At 40.2% G+C, this 19,204-nt stretch overlaps 2 protein-coding genes across 3 annotated transcripts in view; one reads left to right on the top strand and one right to left on the bottom strand.

Annotated features, from left to right (window-relative positions):
• The window catches only part of AARS1 (alanyl-tRNA synthetase 1), a 25,678-nt gene extending 25,595 nt beyond the window's left edge, over positions 1-83 (bottom strand). Inside the window, exon 1 of the mRNA XM_024735548.1 lies at positions 63-83. The gene's annotated coding sequence lies outside the window, so the exon portion shown is untranslated. The remainder of the gene's footprint in view (positions 1-62) is intronic.
• Positions 84-586: 503 nt separating this feature from the next.
• Positions 587-18,856, top strand: LOC112393355 (ATP-dependent RNA helicase DDX19B-like). 2 transcript variants are annotated; one of them, XM_024735552.1, is made up of 9 exons: positions 587-696; positions 9,805-9,853; positions 10,736-10,789; positions 11,856-11,991; positions 12,273-12,365; positions 14,534-14,636; positions 15,206-15,320; positions 17,555-17,732; positions 18,104-18,856. In XM_024735552.1, the coding sequence occupies exons 1-9, from the start codon at positions 625-627 to the stop codon at positions 18,477-18,479; spliced, it is 1,176 nt and encodes a 391-aa protein (XP_024591320.1). In that variant the 5' UTR covers positions 587-624; the 3' UTR covers positions 18,480-18,856. The 2 variants fall into 2 exon arrangements, with proteins under 2 accessions (XP_024591320.1, XP_024591321.1); XM_024735553.1 differs by lacking the exon at positions 587-696 and adding an exon at positions 2,842-3,017 and having other exon boundaries at positions 18,104-18,855.
• Positions 18,857-19,204: the final 348 nt, after the last annotated feature.

The raw sequence follows: 19,204 nt of genomic DNA, 5'->3' as shown, positions 1-19,204 counted from the left end.
GAGAACGCGAGAAAAAAAAAAAAAAAAAAAAGATTAAAAATAAATTTAAAATAGGAACTTGCCTGGTGATCCAATGGTTAAGTCTCCGCGCTTCCAATGCAGGGGGGTAGGGGTTCGATCCCTGGTCGAACTGGGATCCCACTTGCAGTGCAGCCAAAAAATAAAATTAAAATAAATAAAATTAAATTAAATATTCATTAAAATATAAATTAAAAATAAAAATGTTTGATCTGGGGGTCAGGGAGGGGGGATGTGCATTCCTCATCTATTTATTCACCCAGTGAGTGTCTATTATGCTAGACCCTAGAGATCAAGATTAAGGAGAGCACTGCTCTGTCCTTATGGAGTTTCCAACCTAAGGCGGGAGCCTGACATTCAGCAAAAAACAACTCGGTTTAAAAAACTCAAGGCTGGGGGAGGGGCGAAAAAAAAAGCTCAATACCCAAAGGCTACCCCTTTTGAAACTTAGACCTAGCCTTTTGCACCCAGGTACTTTGGTGCGCATGCGCCAGGCTTGCCGTTCCCCTTCTCTGATTGGCTGGCGGGACTGGCTTCTAGGCCTCAGCCAATGAGGCTCGGGCTGTGAGCGGCCGTTGGCGGTGGTAACCGCAATGCTGAGGGGCGATGGCTGGGGCTGCTAGCCCGTTCCGAGGTCGCGCCGTAGGTTGCTTCCCGCTCGCCCTGCCTGTGGGCGACGTGAGTATCTCTGAGGGTAGAAACAAGACCTTTTTCTACATGTTCAGGGTTCTTCCCCGCCCCCACCCCGGGCTGGGACGGGAGGGAGGGACAGGAATAATAATAACAGCGTTTATTTAATCAAGCCTTCGCCAAGGGCCAGGCACTGGGCCGATGGCCCTTAACCTTGTGATGTCGTTGAATCCTTGAACCGTGAGATGAGTGCTTACCAGGATTTCAGAGGAGACGGGCTGCCTAAGGTCACGTGGGAGTAAATGCAGGAGGCTGAATTCAAATCCAGGTGCTCTTATACTTGATTCCTCTCTCCACGCCCCACTTTGGGAACCAGTTTCCTTCTTACCAGGAGTCTCACATTGTGCAGGTGTTGGGGGTGGACACAGAAAAGTCTAGAATCCTGGGGCTTATTTTTAAGTTTTTTTTTCTTTTTAAATAGGAAAAGCTATACATACTAAAAGCATTTATGGGAAAGATAAGCACTAAAATTCAGGAGAGCTTCTGTCTCTTGGGATGGCAATGCAGGGGCTTCATTTGAATCTTAATTGTTTTATTTCTTAAGCCGTGAGGTGGGAATCTAGGTGTCTGTTATAGTATTCCCTTTCCTGTTTGTCTGAAATACAATTTTAAAAGGAAAACACGCACATGGAAAAATTTTCAAAGGATTAGCTGTACACAATGAAAAGGAAGTCTCCTCCCACCCCAGACTTCTAGAGCCCCTCACTAGAAGCAGCCACCGATACCAGTTTTGTGGGTATCTTATACATTTTCTGTAGTATGTACAAGCATATATGTGAGTTTGTTTTGTTTGCACAAGTGGATCCTATTGTATACAGTTCTGTACTTTTAATGGCTTATTTTTAACCTCATTAAACATAAAAGTTCCTTAACGTCTTTTAGCCCTGTGATCAATATAATTTGGCAAGACATTCCCAGGGTTGCTTCTCACATGAGGAGATGTAGGTCATGGCCTGCCATAATGCATATTTACCTTTTTCTTCTTGCACATCCTCACCTGTAGGGTCCAAAAAAATCTCCCCCAAATTAACCCTGTAAAGAGTGCGGGAGAAAAAGAATCATGGCAAGAAGAGGATTGCAGGAACTGCTTTACCCTTTCCCAAACAATTTTAACTTACAGCCTACAAGTAAAATTCCCCATAGACCCCACTGTTAACTTGAAATTAATTTGTTGTAGTGGATTACTGGCAAAGTGAAAGAAGTGGGGATTCATTTCTCACTCAGGTTGCAGGGAAGTGCCCAGCTTCTTTCTAGTGAAGTAGCAAGGAGAGAGAAGCTTGTTTGATCCCAGTTAAGGGAAAGTGTCACACTTAGTCCTTATTTTACCTCTTCTAAAAGCCATGTATACACACACACACACACACACACATATTTTTAATTCTCCCAGTCACAGAACCCTTACATAAGAGAGCTGGGATTCTAGCCAGGCAAGGCTAACTCTAAATGTTACACCAGAGTGGGGCGATCCCTCGAGTGAACTCATTTGCTCATAAGCTGCTCTGCACGGCCCTTTTCATGGACCTCCTATCAACTTCATCCCTGGTTCTTGTCATCATCCCAGAAACTGTGTTTGGTTCCACAAACCTGCTTGCTTTTTGTCTGATTTTCTACCTGGAACACATTTCCCTAGCACCCACTCTGAGTATTTTTCAAGGTCAAATTACTGTAAGTGATGTTGGCACATAGTCTGTGGGACAAATTTTTAACCAAACGGTGTTTGAGAGGGCTGATTCCCAACACCCTATCCAACACCTGGACATTTAAAATTACCAACCTGAAAAGCGAAGTTAAAAATCTCTTTCAAATTCATCTTGCTCACTATCCGTAACGGTTTTGTGTATTGGTATATTCAATCTATATGAGCATCTTCTATGCCACCGTGCTGAGAGAGAATGTGGCATCTCTCCCAGCACGGTGGCGAGCAAAACATGGTTTTGCTCTTTGGTTGGACAGCCGGTTGACCTTAGGCACTTTAAGATACTACCTTAGTCTGTGGTTCTGGACGTTCGATAAGAAACCAAGAGCAATGAAGAGGTGGGGGCCTGAAGGCGACAAAAGCGCCAGTCCAAAGCGGGTGAGGGGCGGTCGGTCCGGCGCGGATTCTGACGTCACTGCGGCGCGCCGCTTCCGATCCCCAGCGCCTGAGCGAAAGAATTCCCCCCTCTTTGGGGCGGGAGTCTATCCAGATCGCGGGTCGCGCCGCGCCAGCCGGCTAGTTTGCCGGCACCTGCGTCCCAGACGTGCCTGCGACCATGGCCACCGACTCGTGGGCCCTGGCGGTGGACGAGCAGGAAGCGGCAGCCGAGTCGGTGAGTTGGCTTCAGCCGTAAAAGGGTCAGGGGGCCGATTTGGCCGGGATCAGATGCCTGGGAAAAGACACTCCCTAGGTTGGTCTGGGCCGGGATGGGGTGCGCGTAGGGATGGAGCCTGGACCCTGAGCTGGCTTTGTTTACCCACCCGCCAGCCCCCGACAGATTACGTAAGCGCAGGTGAGCGCTCCCATAGCTAAAGAGCCCAGGCGCCCGCCTGTCTTCCTGGAGTCAGGACCCTGAATTGTAATAATCACCCATGTAGGTGTCATTTTCCACCTTCCGATTCTGAGCTGCTTGGGCTCAGGAACCATGGCTTATTCATTCATATTTGTGTGCTTCCTCAGCTTGCTCAGTGATGATGAATGATTGACTCTGTAGGCTTGGCAGTCAGTAAATCCTCTCCTGATCCGCTTAACTTTGTTCTGGGCCTGACACACAGTAAGCAAGATATGGGTTAAACGTTACTATGTGGAATTCATTTTTCCCGCCTAAACACTCGAGTTCTCATAGTGCTTTGAACCCGCTTTGTTGGTACTTATTTCTGTTAATTTCTCGAGAACAAGGACTTGGTCTTATTTTTTATAACTGATAAAAATGTTTCATATGCACATAGATAAAGAGTCAAATAGTTTCATAAAGTGGTTCCCACCAGTTTCTTCCTCCCCAAAGAAAACTGTTATTTCTCTTGACCTTGATTTACGATACTGACCTCCTTGTTCCCTGAATAACATGCTTGCTTTGCTACTTGTTGAATTTTCCGGTTTAGGTGTTTATTGATTTTGACACTTTACTCCATCCTCCTTTCCCCACCACAAAAGCACACCTTCCCATTCCCCATCTTTCCATTATATTGTGATTTTAGTTAGATCAGTATTCTGTGCTTATATTATTAGTAACTCAGGAATACCTTTATTTCCTATACAACTTTTCCCTTGGAATTTGTAACTGCCGTTTTTTTTGTTTATCGCCAGTTCAACCCCAGCCTCTTTGCTAATTGTCTAAGTTTATCTCAGGATGTTCCCACACATCAAGTGATCAGTCAATTCCATTTCTGAGTTCCCCTGCGATGCAGGGGATATGGGTTCGTGCCCCGGTCCGGGAAGATCCCACATGCCGCAGAGCGGCTGGGCCCGTGAGCCATGGCCGCTGAGCCTGCGCGTTCGGAGCGTGTGCTCCGCAACAGGAGAGGTCACAACAGTGAGAGGCCCGCGTACCGCAAAAAACAAACAAACAAAATAACTGTACTAGTTGCCCCAGTTCATTTCGGGGGCTGGAGGGGAACAGGGCAAATTTCCCTTTGCCCTCAATCTGGGGACTTCCTCTTCTTCTCTTGTATTGCATCCCTTCCTTTCTGTATCCCCTCTCTTCATCTTTCACGATTTGGTGGAGCCATTTATCAGCTTTCTGAAGGTGTATGGGAAGTAAATTTTTTAAGATACTGCCTTTCCGAAATTAGCTTATTTTGCCCTATCATTTGAACAGTAGTATTGCTGGGTGTAGAACTATTAGTTGGAAATTATTTTTCTGCCAAATTTTAAAGACATTGTTGTATTGCCTTCTAGATTTCTGTATTTGTTGTTGAGATGTCTGAGACCATTCTGATTCCCGATGTGACCTCTTTTTCCCTTTCTAAGTTTGAAGACTCTTCTGTTTGTCTCCAGTATTCAGAAAATTCATGATGATGTTTCTTGATATGGGTCTATTTTCATTCATTTTACTAGGCACTGGGTGGGAACTTCAATCTGGAAAACTCTTGTCCTTGTGTTATGGGAAATTTTCTTGAAAAATTTCATTGTTGATTTCTTCCCCTTGGTTTTTCTTCATTTCCTCTTTCCAGACTCTTATCAGTTGAATGTTGGATCTCTTGGACTGCCTTTTAATTTTTTTAAGTCAAGTTTGTTGTGATATAGTTTATATAAAGTAAAATTCACCCTTGTTAGTGCTACAGTTCTGTGAATTTTGACAGAGACATACAGTTGTGTAGCTACCATCACAATCAATATATAGAACGTTTCTACAACTCCAAAAAGTTCCCTCAAACTTTTTGCATTCACTTCCTTCTCCCCACCCATCTCTGGCAGCTGCTGATTTGTTTGTGTCATTTTAGTTCCACCTTTTCCAAAATGTGGTATAAATGGAATTATATAATATGTAGCCTTTTGAAAAATCTGGCTTTCACTTAACATAATGCGTTTGGGATTCAACCGTGTTGTTGCGTGGATCAGTAGTTTGTTCTTTTTTATTGCTGGGTAGTATGCCATGCATGGGTGTACCACAGCTTGCTTAGTCTTCTGTTGATGAACATTTGTGTATTTTCTAGTTTTTGGCATTTATGAATAAAGCTATTATATACATTAGGATACAGGTTTTTGTATGGACTTATGTTTGCATTTTTCTTGGGTAAATACCTAATAGTGAGATTTGCTGGGTTATATGTTAAGTGTACGTTTAACTTTATAAGTTACAAACCAAACTGTTTTCCAAAGTGGCTGTACCATTTTGTAATACCACCAGCAATGGCTAAGAGGTCTAGTTGCTCCACATCCTCACCAGCACAGCATGGCCAGTTTTTTCCCTCCATTCTAATAGGTGTATAGTATGTCACTGAGGTTTTGTTTTTGTTTTTTTGGGTTTTTTTTTTGTGGTACGCGGGTCTCTCACTGTTGTGGCCTCTCCCGTTGCGGAGCACAGGCTCCAGACGCACAGGCCCAGCGGCCATGGCTCAGGGGCCCAGCCGCTCTGCGGCATGTGGGATCTTCCCGGACCGGGGCACGAACCCGTGTCCCCTGCATCGGCAGGCAGACTCTCAACCGCTGCGCCACCAGGGAAGCCCGTCACTGAGGTTTTAATTTACATTTCCCTAATGACTAATGATGTTGAGAGTCTTTTCATGTGCTTATTTGCCACCTGTATAACTTATTTGAAGTGGCTTTTCAAATCTTTTGCCCACTTAAAAATTTTGATTGTTTTCTTATTATTGAGTTAGGAGAATTCTTTATGTATTCTGGATACAAGTCCTTTATCAAATATGTCATTTGCATAAATATTCTCCCTGGTTGGAGCTTGCCTTTTAATTTTCTTAACAGTACTTTTTTGAAGAGGAGACATTTTCAATTTTGGCTAATTCTAATTTGTCAACTTTTTCATGATTAGTCCTTTTTGTGTTCTCTCTAAGAAATATACCTTACCCAAGGCCTCAAAGCTTTTCACCTGTATTTTCATCTAGAAGATTTATGGCTTTAAATGTCACATTTATGTCTGTGATCCATTTTGAGTTAATTTTTTTATGTAATAGGAAGATTAGATCAACATTACCACAGTCAATTTTAAAACATTTTCATCACCTCAGAGAGAAACCTGTACCTGTCAGCAGTCGCCCCTATTTCTCTTCAACCTCCCAGCCCAGCACCTTGTAACCACTAATCTATTTTCTGTCCCCTTAGATATGCCTATTCAGGACATTCCTTATAAATGGAATCATATAACATGTGCTCTTTGGTGGCTGGCTTCTTTCACTTAGCATGTTTTCATGGTTCATCCATGTGGTGACACGTTATCAGTACTTCATTCACTTTTATTGCCAAATGATATTCTATTGTATAGATACCACATTTTATTTATCTATTCATTGATGTCCATTGATGGGCATTTGAATTGTTTCTGCTTTTTGACTATTATGAATAATATTGCTGTGATCATTCATATGTACTTGATCATGTACAAGTTTTTGTGTGGACATTTTCAGTTCTCTTGGGTATCTATCTAAAAGTGGTATCACTGGATTATATAGTAACTCTGTGTTTAACTTTTGAGGAACTGCCATACTGTTTTCCAAAGTGACTGCATCATTGTATCATCTTTAAGTTTATTATTATTTTTTTGAGATTAGTATCATCTATGAGAGGCACTGTTGTGTAAAAGTTAAGACCTAAGACCTTGTAGCCAGACAGACTTGGATTTGTATTCTGGGCCCAACACTTATAACCTTGGGCAAATTGCTTAACTTCTCTGTTCCTCAATTTCCACATCTATTAAATGGGGATAATCATAGTACCTACCTCACTGATTTATGGACATGCCTGAAATAAGTGCTACATAAGTGATTGCTATTATTATAGTTATTGTTATCTGTAATTCATTTTCTTTGCAGGAATCTTGAATTACTTATCCATATTGTACAGATTAGTTGAACCTGGATAAGTTTTGTGAATTTACTTAATCATGCACAGGTAAATTATAATAGATCCCAATATTCTAAAACTGAACAAATGAGTAAAGACAGCTCTTTCCTTCTGCCTTGTGGAACTCCCACTGAGGATCTCCACAGGAATTGTGTGATGTAGGTGACTCTGACATGTGCAGTGCAAGGTTACTGTGTTTTAAATATTCATCAAGCTCCATTTCTTATTCATTTTAGAAAAGAAAATATTAAATCCTATTTATGTTTATTTCCTCATTCCCCTGTGGTTCCTCTTTGTTCCCCTTGTTCCTTAGGAAATTTCAATTTAGAGAAGGGCAAAGGGAGTAGGAAACTCTAATGAGTAAGACTCTTAAGTCTCCTACTTCACCATTGTGCCTAAGGCATTCCTTATTCAGTATAACTGAATAACCATTTAATCTTCCTTCTTCTGTCTCAAGAATCCTTTCTCAAGTAGCTTTTGAATAAAATGCAGTGTGTAACTGTATAGATTCCAATTATTTTAACACATCTTAAAAGATAAAATATTAACTAAAGGCCTTGAAAAAATGTAGATATTATAAGGTGGATGTTTTGGCTTTTTTGCCTTTTGGTTAATTTTTTGGATTGCAAAATAGTTTTGAATGAAGTTGCAAGAGAAATTGGTTTCTCCTTTTTGGTCCAAGTAAATGGAGCAAAGGAAGGAATCGGAACTAACTGGACTTTCAACGTAAGTTTCAGCGTTCAGTTCACTGACACTGCAGTAGGTGATGTGAACTTCACTGTCCTGGTGCTTTTGCTGTTTAGGCTTTGAGATCCTTACAGCAAAGTGAGGGCTGAGTATGTTTTCAGAATCTGCTGGAACCTCTCCAGAATTCTGATACATTGTAATCAAAACAACATTTCTTGGTTTCATTTACATTGTTGCTATCAACTTTTTCTGTACATTGCATTTTATTTTAACTGTTTATTTACTCTGTTAGCTTCAATTTTAACAATATACCAACAAAAGAATAGGTTGTCCTTTTATCACTGATTATTACAGTAAAGGATATTTCTAACTCACTTATACCTCAACCCTGTCATTTATTTTAGGTAGCAGTTATCACCCTAGGAGTGAGTACTATTAACCCTGCTCTTGTAAATATTGCCAGTAAGTCAGTCTGTCTGTCTCTGTTTTTAACAGCCTTGAATATTAGGCTTAAACCATGTTCATTGGCAGGATGTGGAAGAGGAGTGCTTTAGTGAAGACTAGAATATATTGAACGCCTACTATATATCATAACATGGTGCAGGTTGCCTCATTCATTATCTGTTAGTGTGCTCTCTGTCCTTCAGAATTAATGAAGGATTTTTACTGCTTCATAGTGTTTTCTTTTTTTTTTTTTTTTTTTGCCAATTCCCTGTCTTGCCAGTCTCTCCAGTGTGTTCCCCCGCCCCCTGCTTCCTCCTCCATCCACCCCAACAGTGAGGTAGACAGACACCAGAAACTCCCTTTTCAGTTTCCATCAATAGAAGTGAGGTTCCTCCATTCCCAGCTAACTATACATTAAAACAGTTTTTTCATTCCTCCCTCCACTTTCCCCCTTCTTGGACTTAGAGGAAGAGCAGAAATGAACCTCAAGACATAGAAAACCTGTGCAAGTGGTGCTTTAAGCAATAGCCATTTGATTGTGGTGGTGATTTTCATTCTTTTTCCCTTCTCTACATGATGTCTTAAGCCCCACTTAATATTTTATGATTAGAGCACCTGCTTTGGCTAGATCCAAAGGTCAACTAAAAATAAAAATATCCCCTGTCTTTAAGTTCTGTTCTTTTCTTTCTTTCTTTTTTTTTTTTTGGCTTTATTGAGGTATAATTGACAAATTTTCATACTAATAGGGGAGATAAGTCCTTCCAGGATATCCCTAACTTACAGTGTTTGATCAAAGTCCTAATAAATCTTTCTTTGATATGTCTTTACTTTATCCCTTCCTTTCTATTCCCACTTCATCCTGCTGGGTATTTTGATTACATAGTGCCATGATGCTCTAGGCTGTTCCCAATTTTAAATACCAGACATCTAGCACAAGGCAACCCGAATGTGAGGATGCATACTGGCGTGCTGTGGCCCTGTTACTCCAACATAGCCTGCAGCGTGACTGATTTCCACCCACAGATGCTTTTCATTGCAGTCTTCCCGCCTCAGTGTTCTCTGAAGAGTGACTGCATTTTCCAGTATGTCTCTAAATTTCCTCTTGTTTGAAAAATGAGAGTGACAACTTAAATGGTATTCTGTTGAGAGATTGAGAGAATCTGTGTAATCTGGGCATTAAGCAAACTCACAAATTATTATAATTCTTTCTAAGGATTGTAGTTAGGAAGTGTGGATTTTGAGCTGTTGTGTAACCAGTTTTTTTCCACTGGTTTTGTGGGCTATTTTGTTTATTCTCACTCTAACATTTAGTAAACAAAAGGAGCCCAGCAGAACAACCTAATGAATATGTCCTAACGAATAGGTCATGAGAGTGGTTCATTTCTTCCCAGCTTCACTGGGGGAGGCACTATTGATGCAAAATCTTTTAAGTGATTTTCCTGACACTTTCCCCCCCCATGTTCTCCATTTAGTTCAGCAACTTGCATCTTAAGGAAGAGAAAATCAAACCAGATGCCAATGGTGAGTAACTAAATGCTAGTTTGAAAACAAAAATAATTTCCTTTAGTATTAATGTTTTAACATAACAACTGTCTGGAAAAAAATTATATGTGTACCAGACAGGGCGCCGGCAGATAGTGGCAGTCATTTGATTTGGGAATCAACAAACGGGATTGTTTGCTGTTCTGCTTCATATAAGCATGAGGATGCCTAATTGGCTTATAAATTATAAAGTGTATTACTAACCATGAAAATATACTGCCAATGATTATTTTTTAAAATATTCCTCAATTTGAGATGAGATAGACAAAGTATGAACAACCTGAGGGTTAACCTATTGTAATTATTCTGAAATCGTATCTACCAAAAACCTAAGATGTCCATTGAATTTTTGTTGATGTATTTAACATTGTAGGGGAGAAATTGTAACACCTCACTCTGAATTATTTTTCTGTATGTTTTTACAGAACTACAACATTGAATATATGTTTCTATTAATCAACAATTTATATACAAAGAGTCTTAATGGCACTATGGTGTTTGTATATTGACGAAATATGATTTGCAAAGGTATAGATATTCCTCTGTTGAGCATCAAGGTGGTTTTGGTCATTGCTGTAACCATCCTTCTGTAACATGAGAGAAATATTGATGCTGTGAGGGATTAATATTAGTTTTTGAGGTAAAGTGAGAGAACTTGGAAAGAACTGAAATATAAGCAACAGTTTTCATACCTTTGTTTATATAGGAACAATAAAATGTTTTTATCTGTGGCTTGGTTTCCTCATTTATTTTTTTGCTCCCCAGGCCTTTACATTTCTAGTGTCTCATAGAATTTGAATTGTCTCAGCTGTTGGGTATGGGATGTGATTTTGAATGACGGCCGCTTTGTGTCTGATAAAGGTGCTGTGGTCAAGACCAATGCTAATGCAGAGAAGGCAGATGAAGAAGAGAAAGGTAACTTAGCCTAGAGTTACATATACATGAAGTTCTACAGTCTAAGAGAATGGAATGTTACGAGGTTTCATTTTTACACCTTACTTGGCTGGGCTTTAATGGGAGTCACAGTGCTAATAAAAGTTCAACATAGTCATTGGTAAAGGGATTCTAATTCTTTACATTTTAGAGAAATTTTACTTTGAACAACTGATAAACTTCAGCAGCAGCAGGAAATATTCCCTGAATGATTATCTTGTATTGGTCTTTATAAAAGAAATTTTAACTTGCGTCACCATTTCCTAATAAAATTATATATATTTGTTGGTATTTTGACACATTTAATGAACAGCTTATCCAACATCAAGATACAGACTTTGTTAATTTGGTTTTTTTTCCGTTGTTGTGATGTGTTTTTTAAGCTCATAATTTTATTTTATTATTTTATTTATTTATTTTTGGCTACATCGGGTCTTTGTTGCTGTGCGTGGGCTTTCTCTAGTTGCAGCGAGTGGGGGCTACTCTTCGCTGTGGTGCGCGGGCTTCTCGTTGTGGTGGCTTCTCGTCGCAGAGCATGGGCTCTAGGCACGCAAGCTTCAGTAGTTGTGGCACGTGGGCTCAGTAGTTGTGGCGCACGGGCTTAGTTGCTCCACAGCATGTGGGATCTTCCCTGACCAAGGATCGAACCTGTGTCCCCTGCATTGGCAGGCGGATGCTTAACCACTGCGCCACCAGGGAAGTCCCTTAAGCTCATAATTTTAAATTTATATTGAGTGTAAATTGGGGAGTAAATATTTGGGTTTGGATAGGAGAAATCAGTAACCTCAAGAAAGGATAGTTGTTAGGAATAGAGTTCTGGAGAAGAATATGAGGCCCCAACAGATGATACAAGTATCATAATTTTTCCCTTTAATAAAACTATTTTAAATGCATTTATAAATCAAAACTAAGCTATACCTTGAATTAGGAGCCCCAGTACAAATGCATGTTATTGCTTAAAATACCAATGGCAGCTGAATTCAGATGAGATCATCACGCTGGATTTCATGGACTTTTTAAAATCTTCACAGTCTTTTTTTCCTGACAGAGGACAGAGCCGCCCAGTCCTTACTCAACAAGCTGATCAGAAGCAACCTTGTCGATAACACCAACCAAGTGGAAGTTCTGCAGCGGGATCCAAACTCCCCGCTCTACTCAGTGAAGTCCTTCGAGGAGCTTCGGCTGTGAGTATCTACTTTCTGTCTCTCCCCTTTGTGTTTAGATAGAAATCCTAGGCCTGTTACAAGTGTTTTTTCATCACTACAGAACATTTTTAGTTAACACAAGTTTAATAAAAGAATTTAGCTGCTTTGGGCTAGTAAGTAAAATTTCTAGGTAATTCGTAAAAGCTTTAGCTGCACTCATACATTGTGTCCAGTTCACAATTCTAGTACTGTTAGCTAGATATGTGGCTTCTTTCCTTAACGAAAGAGACTGTGACTTTCATCTTTAACTGTTTTTCTAGGAAACCACAGCTTCTCCAGGGAGTCTATGCCATGGGCTTCAACCGTCCATCGAAGATACAGGAGAACGCATTGCCTTTAATGCTTGCTGAGCCGTACGTGTCCTAATGCAACTCTATCCCATTTTTAACCTCCCATGTTTTTTTTTAACTTTTATTATTTTAAAAAACTATACTAGTAATACATGCTCATTTTAGAAAAGTTAGAAAACAGTGAAAAATAAGAAAAAAGAAATAATTTGTAATCTCCCTCTCCCCTACACTATTAATATTTGGAGTAGAGACTTCTAGATGTTTTTCTGTGTAAACTTGCATATGTATACTTTTTTCTTAAAGGAACCATATAAAATGTTTAAATGTTTTTTTGATACGATAATTACATAATAATATTTCTATGTTGGTAAATACATTTATTTCATTTATATACACCATGATTTCATTATATGGATAAGTAAAATATATGTGTCAAATGTAGAAGACAAAAACCAAACAGGGTTCTAGGAGACCAGAATAGTACAATTGCTAAGGTCATTTTCTGGTGCAGTGCTTCTTACTCTTTCACAGGTGTTTGAATCTCACAGGAATTTATTAAAATGCAGATTCTGATTTCAGTAAGTCTGAGGTGGGGACTGAGGTTCACCATTTCTAATAAGCTTCCCAGTGTTGCTCGTGCTGCTGGTGTCAGACCACATTTTGAGCAACAAGGTTCTAGAGCATGAGGAACTTTTTATAAAAACTGATCCCTACATCACATATGATTACCTAAATTTGTACTGCATATAATCCTAAATCCCCCTTTCCCTATTTGTCTGAAAATAGATACTTTAGGTCTGTATTTTCTCAAAGTTTCTTTTTGTTCTGTGTCATAATGTATTTTTCAAGATGGATAATGTCTTTTGAGCATACTTAAAAATGAATAAATTGAATGTTTATTAGATTGTTTCACATTTGCCACTTGTATTTATGGATCTTGATGCTTTCATAGATGCTCAGTGTTAGATTGTCAATGTTAGAAGAGATCTGAGAGAATTTTCTAGTACTTTTTCTTCACTAACATATTTATTGAGGGCTTGGTTTGTAACAGATACTATTCTAGGCACTTGGATACATTAGTGAACAAAGCAGACCAAAATCCTTGCTCACAAGGAGCTTACATTCTAGTTTGGAGTATAGATGATATATTTTTATTAAAAATAAATCAAATATATAGTCTGTTAAAAGGTGATAGATTGTAAATATAATTAATGCCCCTGAATTGTACACTTAAAAATGGCAAATTTTATATTATCTATTTTACCACAATTTTAAAAAATCATTAATGTAATATACCAAAAAGCATTGACTTGTATACTTTAAATGGATGAATTGTATGGTATATGAATTATATCTCAATAAAGTTCTTTTTTAAAAAGGTGATAAGTGCTAAGGAGAAAAATAGAGCATGATGGGGGGATTGGGAATACCAAGGACCTGACTGCAGTTTTACTCTCAACGTTTTGTTATGGGAAAGTTGAAAGGATTTTATAGTGAATACCTATATATACCCACCTCCTAGATTCTTTCAGTGACATTTTACTGTGACTATTTACTATGCCTTATCATGTATCCATCTACCAGTACATCTTTTTTAAGGCTTTTCAAAGTAGGTTGCAATTTTAAATCAAGTAGTTAGGGTAGAATCTCATTAAATAGGTTATATCTGAGCAAAGACTTGAAGGAGAGGAGAGAGTTGGCATGTTATCATCTGGGGACAGTAGTACCAGGCACTGTATAGCCGGTGCAGAAGCCCTCAGACAAGAGCATGGCTGGCATGTTTCCAGAGCAGCCCCAGGGCCATTGTGGTGGAGTGGAGTGAGGAAGGGGGAGGGCAGTGGTGAGGTGGTAGAACAGAGAGCTAGTGGGGAGCCACATCAGGTGCGACCTTGTACGGCATTAGAAGAATTTTAACTTTTGCTGTGAATGAAATCTGGAGTGATTGGAAGGTTTTTGAGCAGAAGAGTGACATGAGCTGACTCACATTTTAAAAGAATCACTCACTGCTATGTCAAGAATAGATAAAAGATTAAGGAAGGACTACTTCAAATCAAAAGCATAAAATCTTCTATTTGTGAAGCTAGCGTATGTAATTTTACTACAGAATCCAAGGCCTCCTTCTGTAAATTAAGTTGGAATATTCATTCTTTAATTAAGCTTTATGCTTCATTTTTATTCACTGAAAGAATACATGAGATTTATACTCCTAAACAGTTTGTTTTCTTGTGCAGCCCACAGAACTTAATAGCCCAGTCTCAGTCTGGTACTGGTAAAACAGCTGCCTTTGTGTTGGCCATGCTCAGCCAAGTAGAACCTGCAAACAGATACCCCCAGGTAAGGGCTTGGTGAATTTGGGTTTTCTAACTCATAGCTGGAAGGGAAATGCCATTTGATGGACTAAAAGCTGAGCTTTGTGTTACTTTTCACATAAACTAGAACCCCGTAAGTTGAGCACAAACAGCATGGTTGATCTTCCAGTAATAACAAAAATCCTGTTCCTCTTTTGATGATTTGCCAGTCCTGGGATACTGCTGATAGGCTTGGCTTCTTTAGTTGCAAGAAAAACCTCCTTAATCTACAACTATCATCCATTAGGAACTTCTGAGAACATTCTGAGTAAGAGAAAAGGAAGCTTATCTCCAATTGGAATTTCAGGTCCCTACTCACATGGGGCTTTTGGTACTCCAGTGGCCAATAGCTGTTCTCAAGTGTCTTTACCGAGCCAGAGTTCTGACCCCTGAGAATTACAGCTTATGACTCTGCAGCTTAAAGAGTCAAATGGTGGGCACTTTATATATTCTTTGCTTCAGCCTCAGCTGGAGGAATCATTAAGTTCTAATGGTAATTCCCTGTTGCTTAATAGTGACTGTCAGAATTCTCTCTCTGCATTCTTTCCCTACCAGTGTCTGTGCCTCTCCCCAACTTACGAGCTCGCTCTTCAAACGGGAAAAGTGATTGAGCAGATGGGCAAATTTTACCCTGAACTGAAGCTAGCTTATGCTGTTCGTGGCAATAAATGTGAGTATGAATATGTGATCCTTGTTAATTAAGCTAATTACTTTTTATTTTGAAAAATTTCAAAATGTATGCAGTTGAAATAATACAATGAACACATGTGCCTTCCACCTAGATTCGAAAAGTAAACATTTTGCCATATTTGCTTTATCTGTATATGTGTCCGTATTTTTTTTTTTTTTTGCTGAATCATTTGAAAGTAAATTGTAGACACTGTGGCTTTTTATTCCTAAGTACTTCAGTGTGCACTTCATAGTAAGAACATTCTGCCCCATATCCACAATACCCTTATCACAACCAAGAAAATAACACATTTTTAATAACATCTAGTCCATTTCATTTCCCCCTAATTGTCCCAGAAGTGTTTCTTTATGTCTTTTTTGTTGAACCAAGACCGAGTCAGTGTATATGCATTGCATTTGGTTGTTATATCTCTTTCTTTCAGTCTAGAATAGTCGCCTCACATTCCCTCCACTATGTTACATTTGACTTTTTGAGCAGACCAATTACTTAAAAAATAGCCTGATTTTTTTCTTCATTGGAAGAGCAAAAGTGTTCTAGAATGTTCATGGCAATTAACCCTGGGAGATGCTTTTATTATTCTTTTTTCTTTATCCATTCTTTCTACTTTTGCTTGTTTTACAACAAACTACAATATTTAAGTAATTATAAATTCGTTGGAATCTTGGTTGAGTCCTCTGGATCTTTAACACAAACCTGTGACTTGATGACTGACAGAAGTCCACTTGCTGTACATGTCCTAACGCCAACTTAAGTCACTTCTTTTTTTTTTAAATTTGTTTATTTATTTATTTGTTTTTGGCTGCATTGGGTCTTTGTTGCTGCGCACAGGCTTTCTCTAGTTGCAGCGAGCAGCGGCTACTCTTTGTTGCAGTGTGTGGGCTTCTCATTGCAGTGGCTTCTATTGTTGCGGAGCACAGGCTATAGGCACGGGGGCTTCAGTAGTTGTGGCTCGTGGGCTCTAGAGCACAGGCTCAGTAGTTGTGGTGCACGGGCTTAGTTGCTCCGTGGCATGTGGGATCTTCCCAGACCAGGGCTCAAACCCATGTCCCCTGCATTTGCAGGAAGACTCTTAACCACTGCGCCACCAGGGAAGTCCTCTTATGTCAGTTCTGAAGAGAAAAGTAAATACGACAATAAAACTTAGTGGAAAATCTAAGTCTAGATTAGATGTCTTAAGACATCTAAAATATTGCAGTTTGTATCTGGTTAGAATGACAGAGGATTCTGAGTATTTGTTTGTGGAGGGCAGTAATTGGTTTGTTAACTGAAGTAAAGAGGAGCATTTGTTAGCTTTAAATTGACTCAACATTCGTGTTAAGGCAAAATTTTCTCTGTGACTTTTTAAAAAATATTTGGTTGCACTGGATCTTAGTTACGGCTCACAGCCTCCTTAGTTGTGGCACATGGGATCCTTAGTTGTGGCATGTGAACTCTTAGTTGCGGCATGCATGTGGGATATAGTTTCCTGACCAGGGATTGAACCTGGGTCCCCTGCACTGGGTGCATGGAGTCTTAACCACTGCACCATCAGGGAAGTCCCTTGGCTCTGACTTCTATGGGAGCTTGTATGTATTTGGTTAAGGTTATATTGTAATTAAAGGACTAAAAATTGAATCAGTAAGTACCATCTAACCCAAAATGAGCCAAATTCTCAATTTCAGGCTGCACAGGGCCAAGAATGTGCCATGCTGTGCCAGGCCTAGTCTGGGGAAGCACTCTAAGAGAGGCAGTTTGTTTCTTGGAAAAGACAAAACCTTTCATAATGAATCTTATTTACTGACCTGGGAAAGGGGCACGTAAAGGCAACTGACTCATTTGACATAGATGCTGGGAGAACTGAGAGGCAGAGTACACTGGAGTGAGAGCTTTGAAAAAGTCTACTTGTGAAGAAATGCAAACGCAGGCAAGGGAGAATGATGTTGACAGAGAAGACATAAAGATAAGAAATCCTTGAGAGAGGATTGATGATTATAGAGAATGTAAAAGAATACCATTTTCATCTCATTGTTTATACTCTTACCAAATCTTTTCAGCATTACTGTTTTGTGTATGTATGTCCATTAAATACTGTAGTGCTATCCTAATCTTTCCTTAAAATATGAATGCAAACATCAAAAGAATTGCTTTAAAATACATCGTAGCTTTAGAATTGCTCAGAGAGTAGAGCTGGCTTTGCCATGGAAGTACCCACAGAACACATCTTGTTTCCACAGTGGAAAGAGGTCAGAAGATCAGTGAGCACATTGTCATTGGCACCCCTGGGACCGTTCTGGACTGGTGCTCCAAGCTCAAGTTCATTGACCCCAAGAAGATCAAGGTGTTTGTTCTGGATGAGGCTGACGTGATGATAGCTACTCAGGGCCACCAAGATCAGAGCATCCGCATCCAGAGGTAGGAACTCATGAGCCAGGAGGAGCTTCTCGGCCTCCTGATCTGCAGCATCATCTCCTTTTATTTCACCCTCCTCTTCTTGCCCCTGCCAGGTTCTTTACTCTGCAGCTTTCAGAGGCACTTGTTTGGTGGGCCATTTCCATGTCACACTGACCATACCCCCAGCCTGGGTTGAGGAAGGAGACTTAGGGACTCTACCACCAGCCGTCCCTGCTCCACGTCTGCTCCTCCCTCCTCCCTGCAGTGCTCCTCCCTGCTTTGCCACCTTCCTGGGGACGCAGGTCATCCAAGCCTGGGGAGGCTGTGCTTCTGTTCCTTCCAGTGAAACACTCGGTCGGGGTCATGTTGAACGCCTGGGCCTTCCCTTGCAGGATGCTTCCCAGGAACTGCCAGATGCTGCTTTTCTCTGCCACCTTCGAAGACTCTGTCTGGAAATTTGCCCAGAAAGTGGTCCCAGACCCAAACATCATCAAACTGAAGCGCGAGGAGGAGACGCTGGACACCATCAAGCAGTATTATGTCCTGTGCAATAGCAGAGATGAGAAGTTCCAGGCTTTGTGTAATATCTACGGGGCCATCACCATTGCTCAAGCCATGATCTTCTGCCATGTGAGTAGCAGCGGCAGCAGGAGGAGGCCTGCGGGGGAGGAGCTCCACTGGAGGGTGTGGCCCTGCGCCCTCCCTCTCAGCCAGCTCCACTTCCTGCTGGGGGACCAGGTTCCTTCCCTGTGGCTGGAAAGGAAATGAGTCACCTCCATCTGCCCCAGGACATATTCTCGCAGGTTGTAATGAGTTGTAAGGGGAAGACTGAAGATCTAAACCTTCTTTGGTCCCACTTCTTAGAGATAACTTGGGAAAAAGACCTCCAAATAACATCCAGGAAAATAATTTTAAAGTTTTAATAATATAGAGTATTTAGGAATGAAGACCTTTGGCTCGAACTAGTCTTTATAGATAAACACTAAGATCATTGAAGGAATTTATCCCAAAAAAATCACATGGCTAAAAAATATTCAGAAACTTTAAGCCTAACCTGCTGACTGAACTCAGTAGAGCCTTCATATATATTAATGGCAACAAGCCACTTTTCTGCAGGTGTCTTCATTTGTTTTTTTACAGGTATCTTCCCTTAAAACAATTCTTTTCACTGAGTAGAGAGAAACTACCTACCTCATTTTAAATTACGTTTGGACTTGACAAAAATTGTGCAAATGATGGGGGAAGGTAGAAAAAAACTGTTTACACAACTTTTGAAGATTAGGCATGAATACATAGAAATTTACCTTTTGGAAATTCCGTCTTTTTTTTGGCCAGCGTTTTCCCACATCATTACGCTAACCTAGATGTTGTGGCTGATCACTTGCTCAGGAGCCTTTGTGGCAGCCCCGGCCTGTTCTCTGCTTAGAATTGTTCAGGCCAGCCTCCAGCCCTTGTGAAAGTGACAGAGTAGAGGTGAAGAGAGAACACAGAGA

This window comes from Neophocaena asiaeorientalis, unplaced genomic scaffold, assembly GCF_003031525.2.
Source record: "Neophocaena asiaeorientalis asiaeorientalis breed wild unplaced genomic scaffold, Neophocaena_asiaeorientalis_V1.1 scaffold40, whole genome shotgun sequence".
NCBI classification, from domain to species: domain Eukaryota; kingdom Metazoa; phylum Chordata; class Mammalia; order Artiodactyla; family Phocoenidae; genus Neophocaena; species Neophocaena asiaeorientalis.
Note: the sequence above shows the minus strand (reverse complement) of the source record. Positions and strands in the feature narration are given on the sequence as shown.

What these genes read in the sequence shown, in the direction of transcription:
- LOC112393355 (XM_024735552.1), top strand. Translation starts at nt 625, where the DNA reads ATGGCTGGGGCTGCTAGCCCGTTCCGAGGTCGCGCCGTAGGTTGCTTC. An exon ending in TCGCCCTGCCTGTGGGCGAC is followed by an intron (nt 697 to 9,804) that starts GTGAGTATCTCT and finishes TTCTCCATTTAG; the next exon opens with TTCAGCAACTTGCATCTTAA. An exon ending in CAGAGCATCCGCATCCAGAG is followed by an intron (nt 17,733 to 18,103) that starts GTAGGAACTCAT and finishes CTTCCCTTGCAG; the next exon opens with GATGCTTCCCAGGAACTGCC.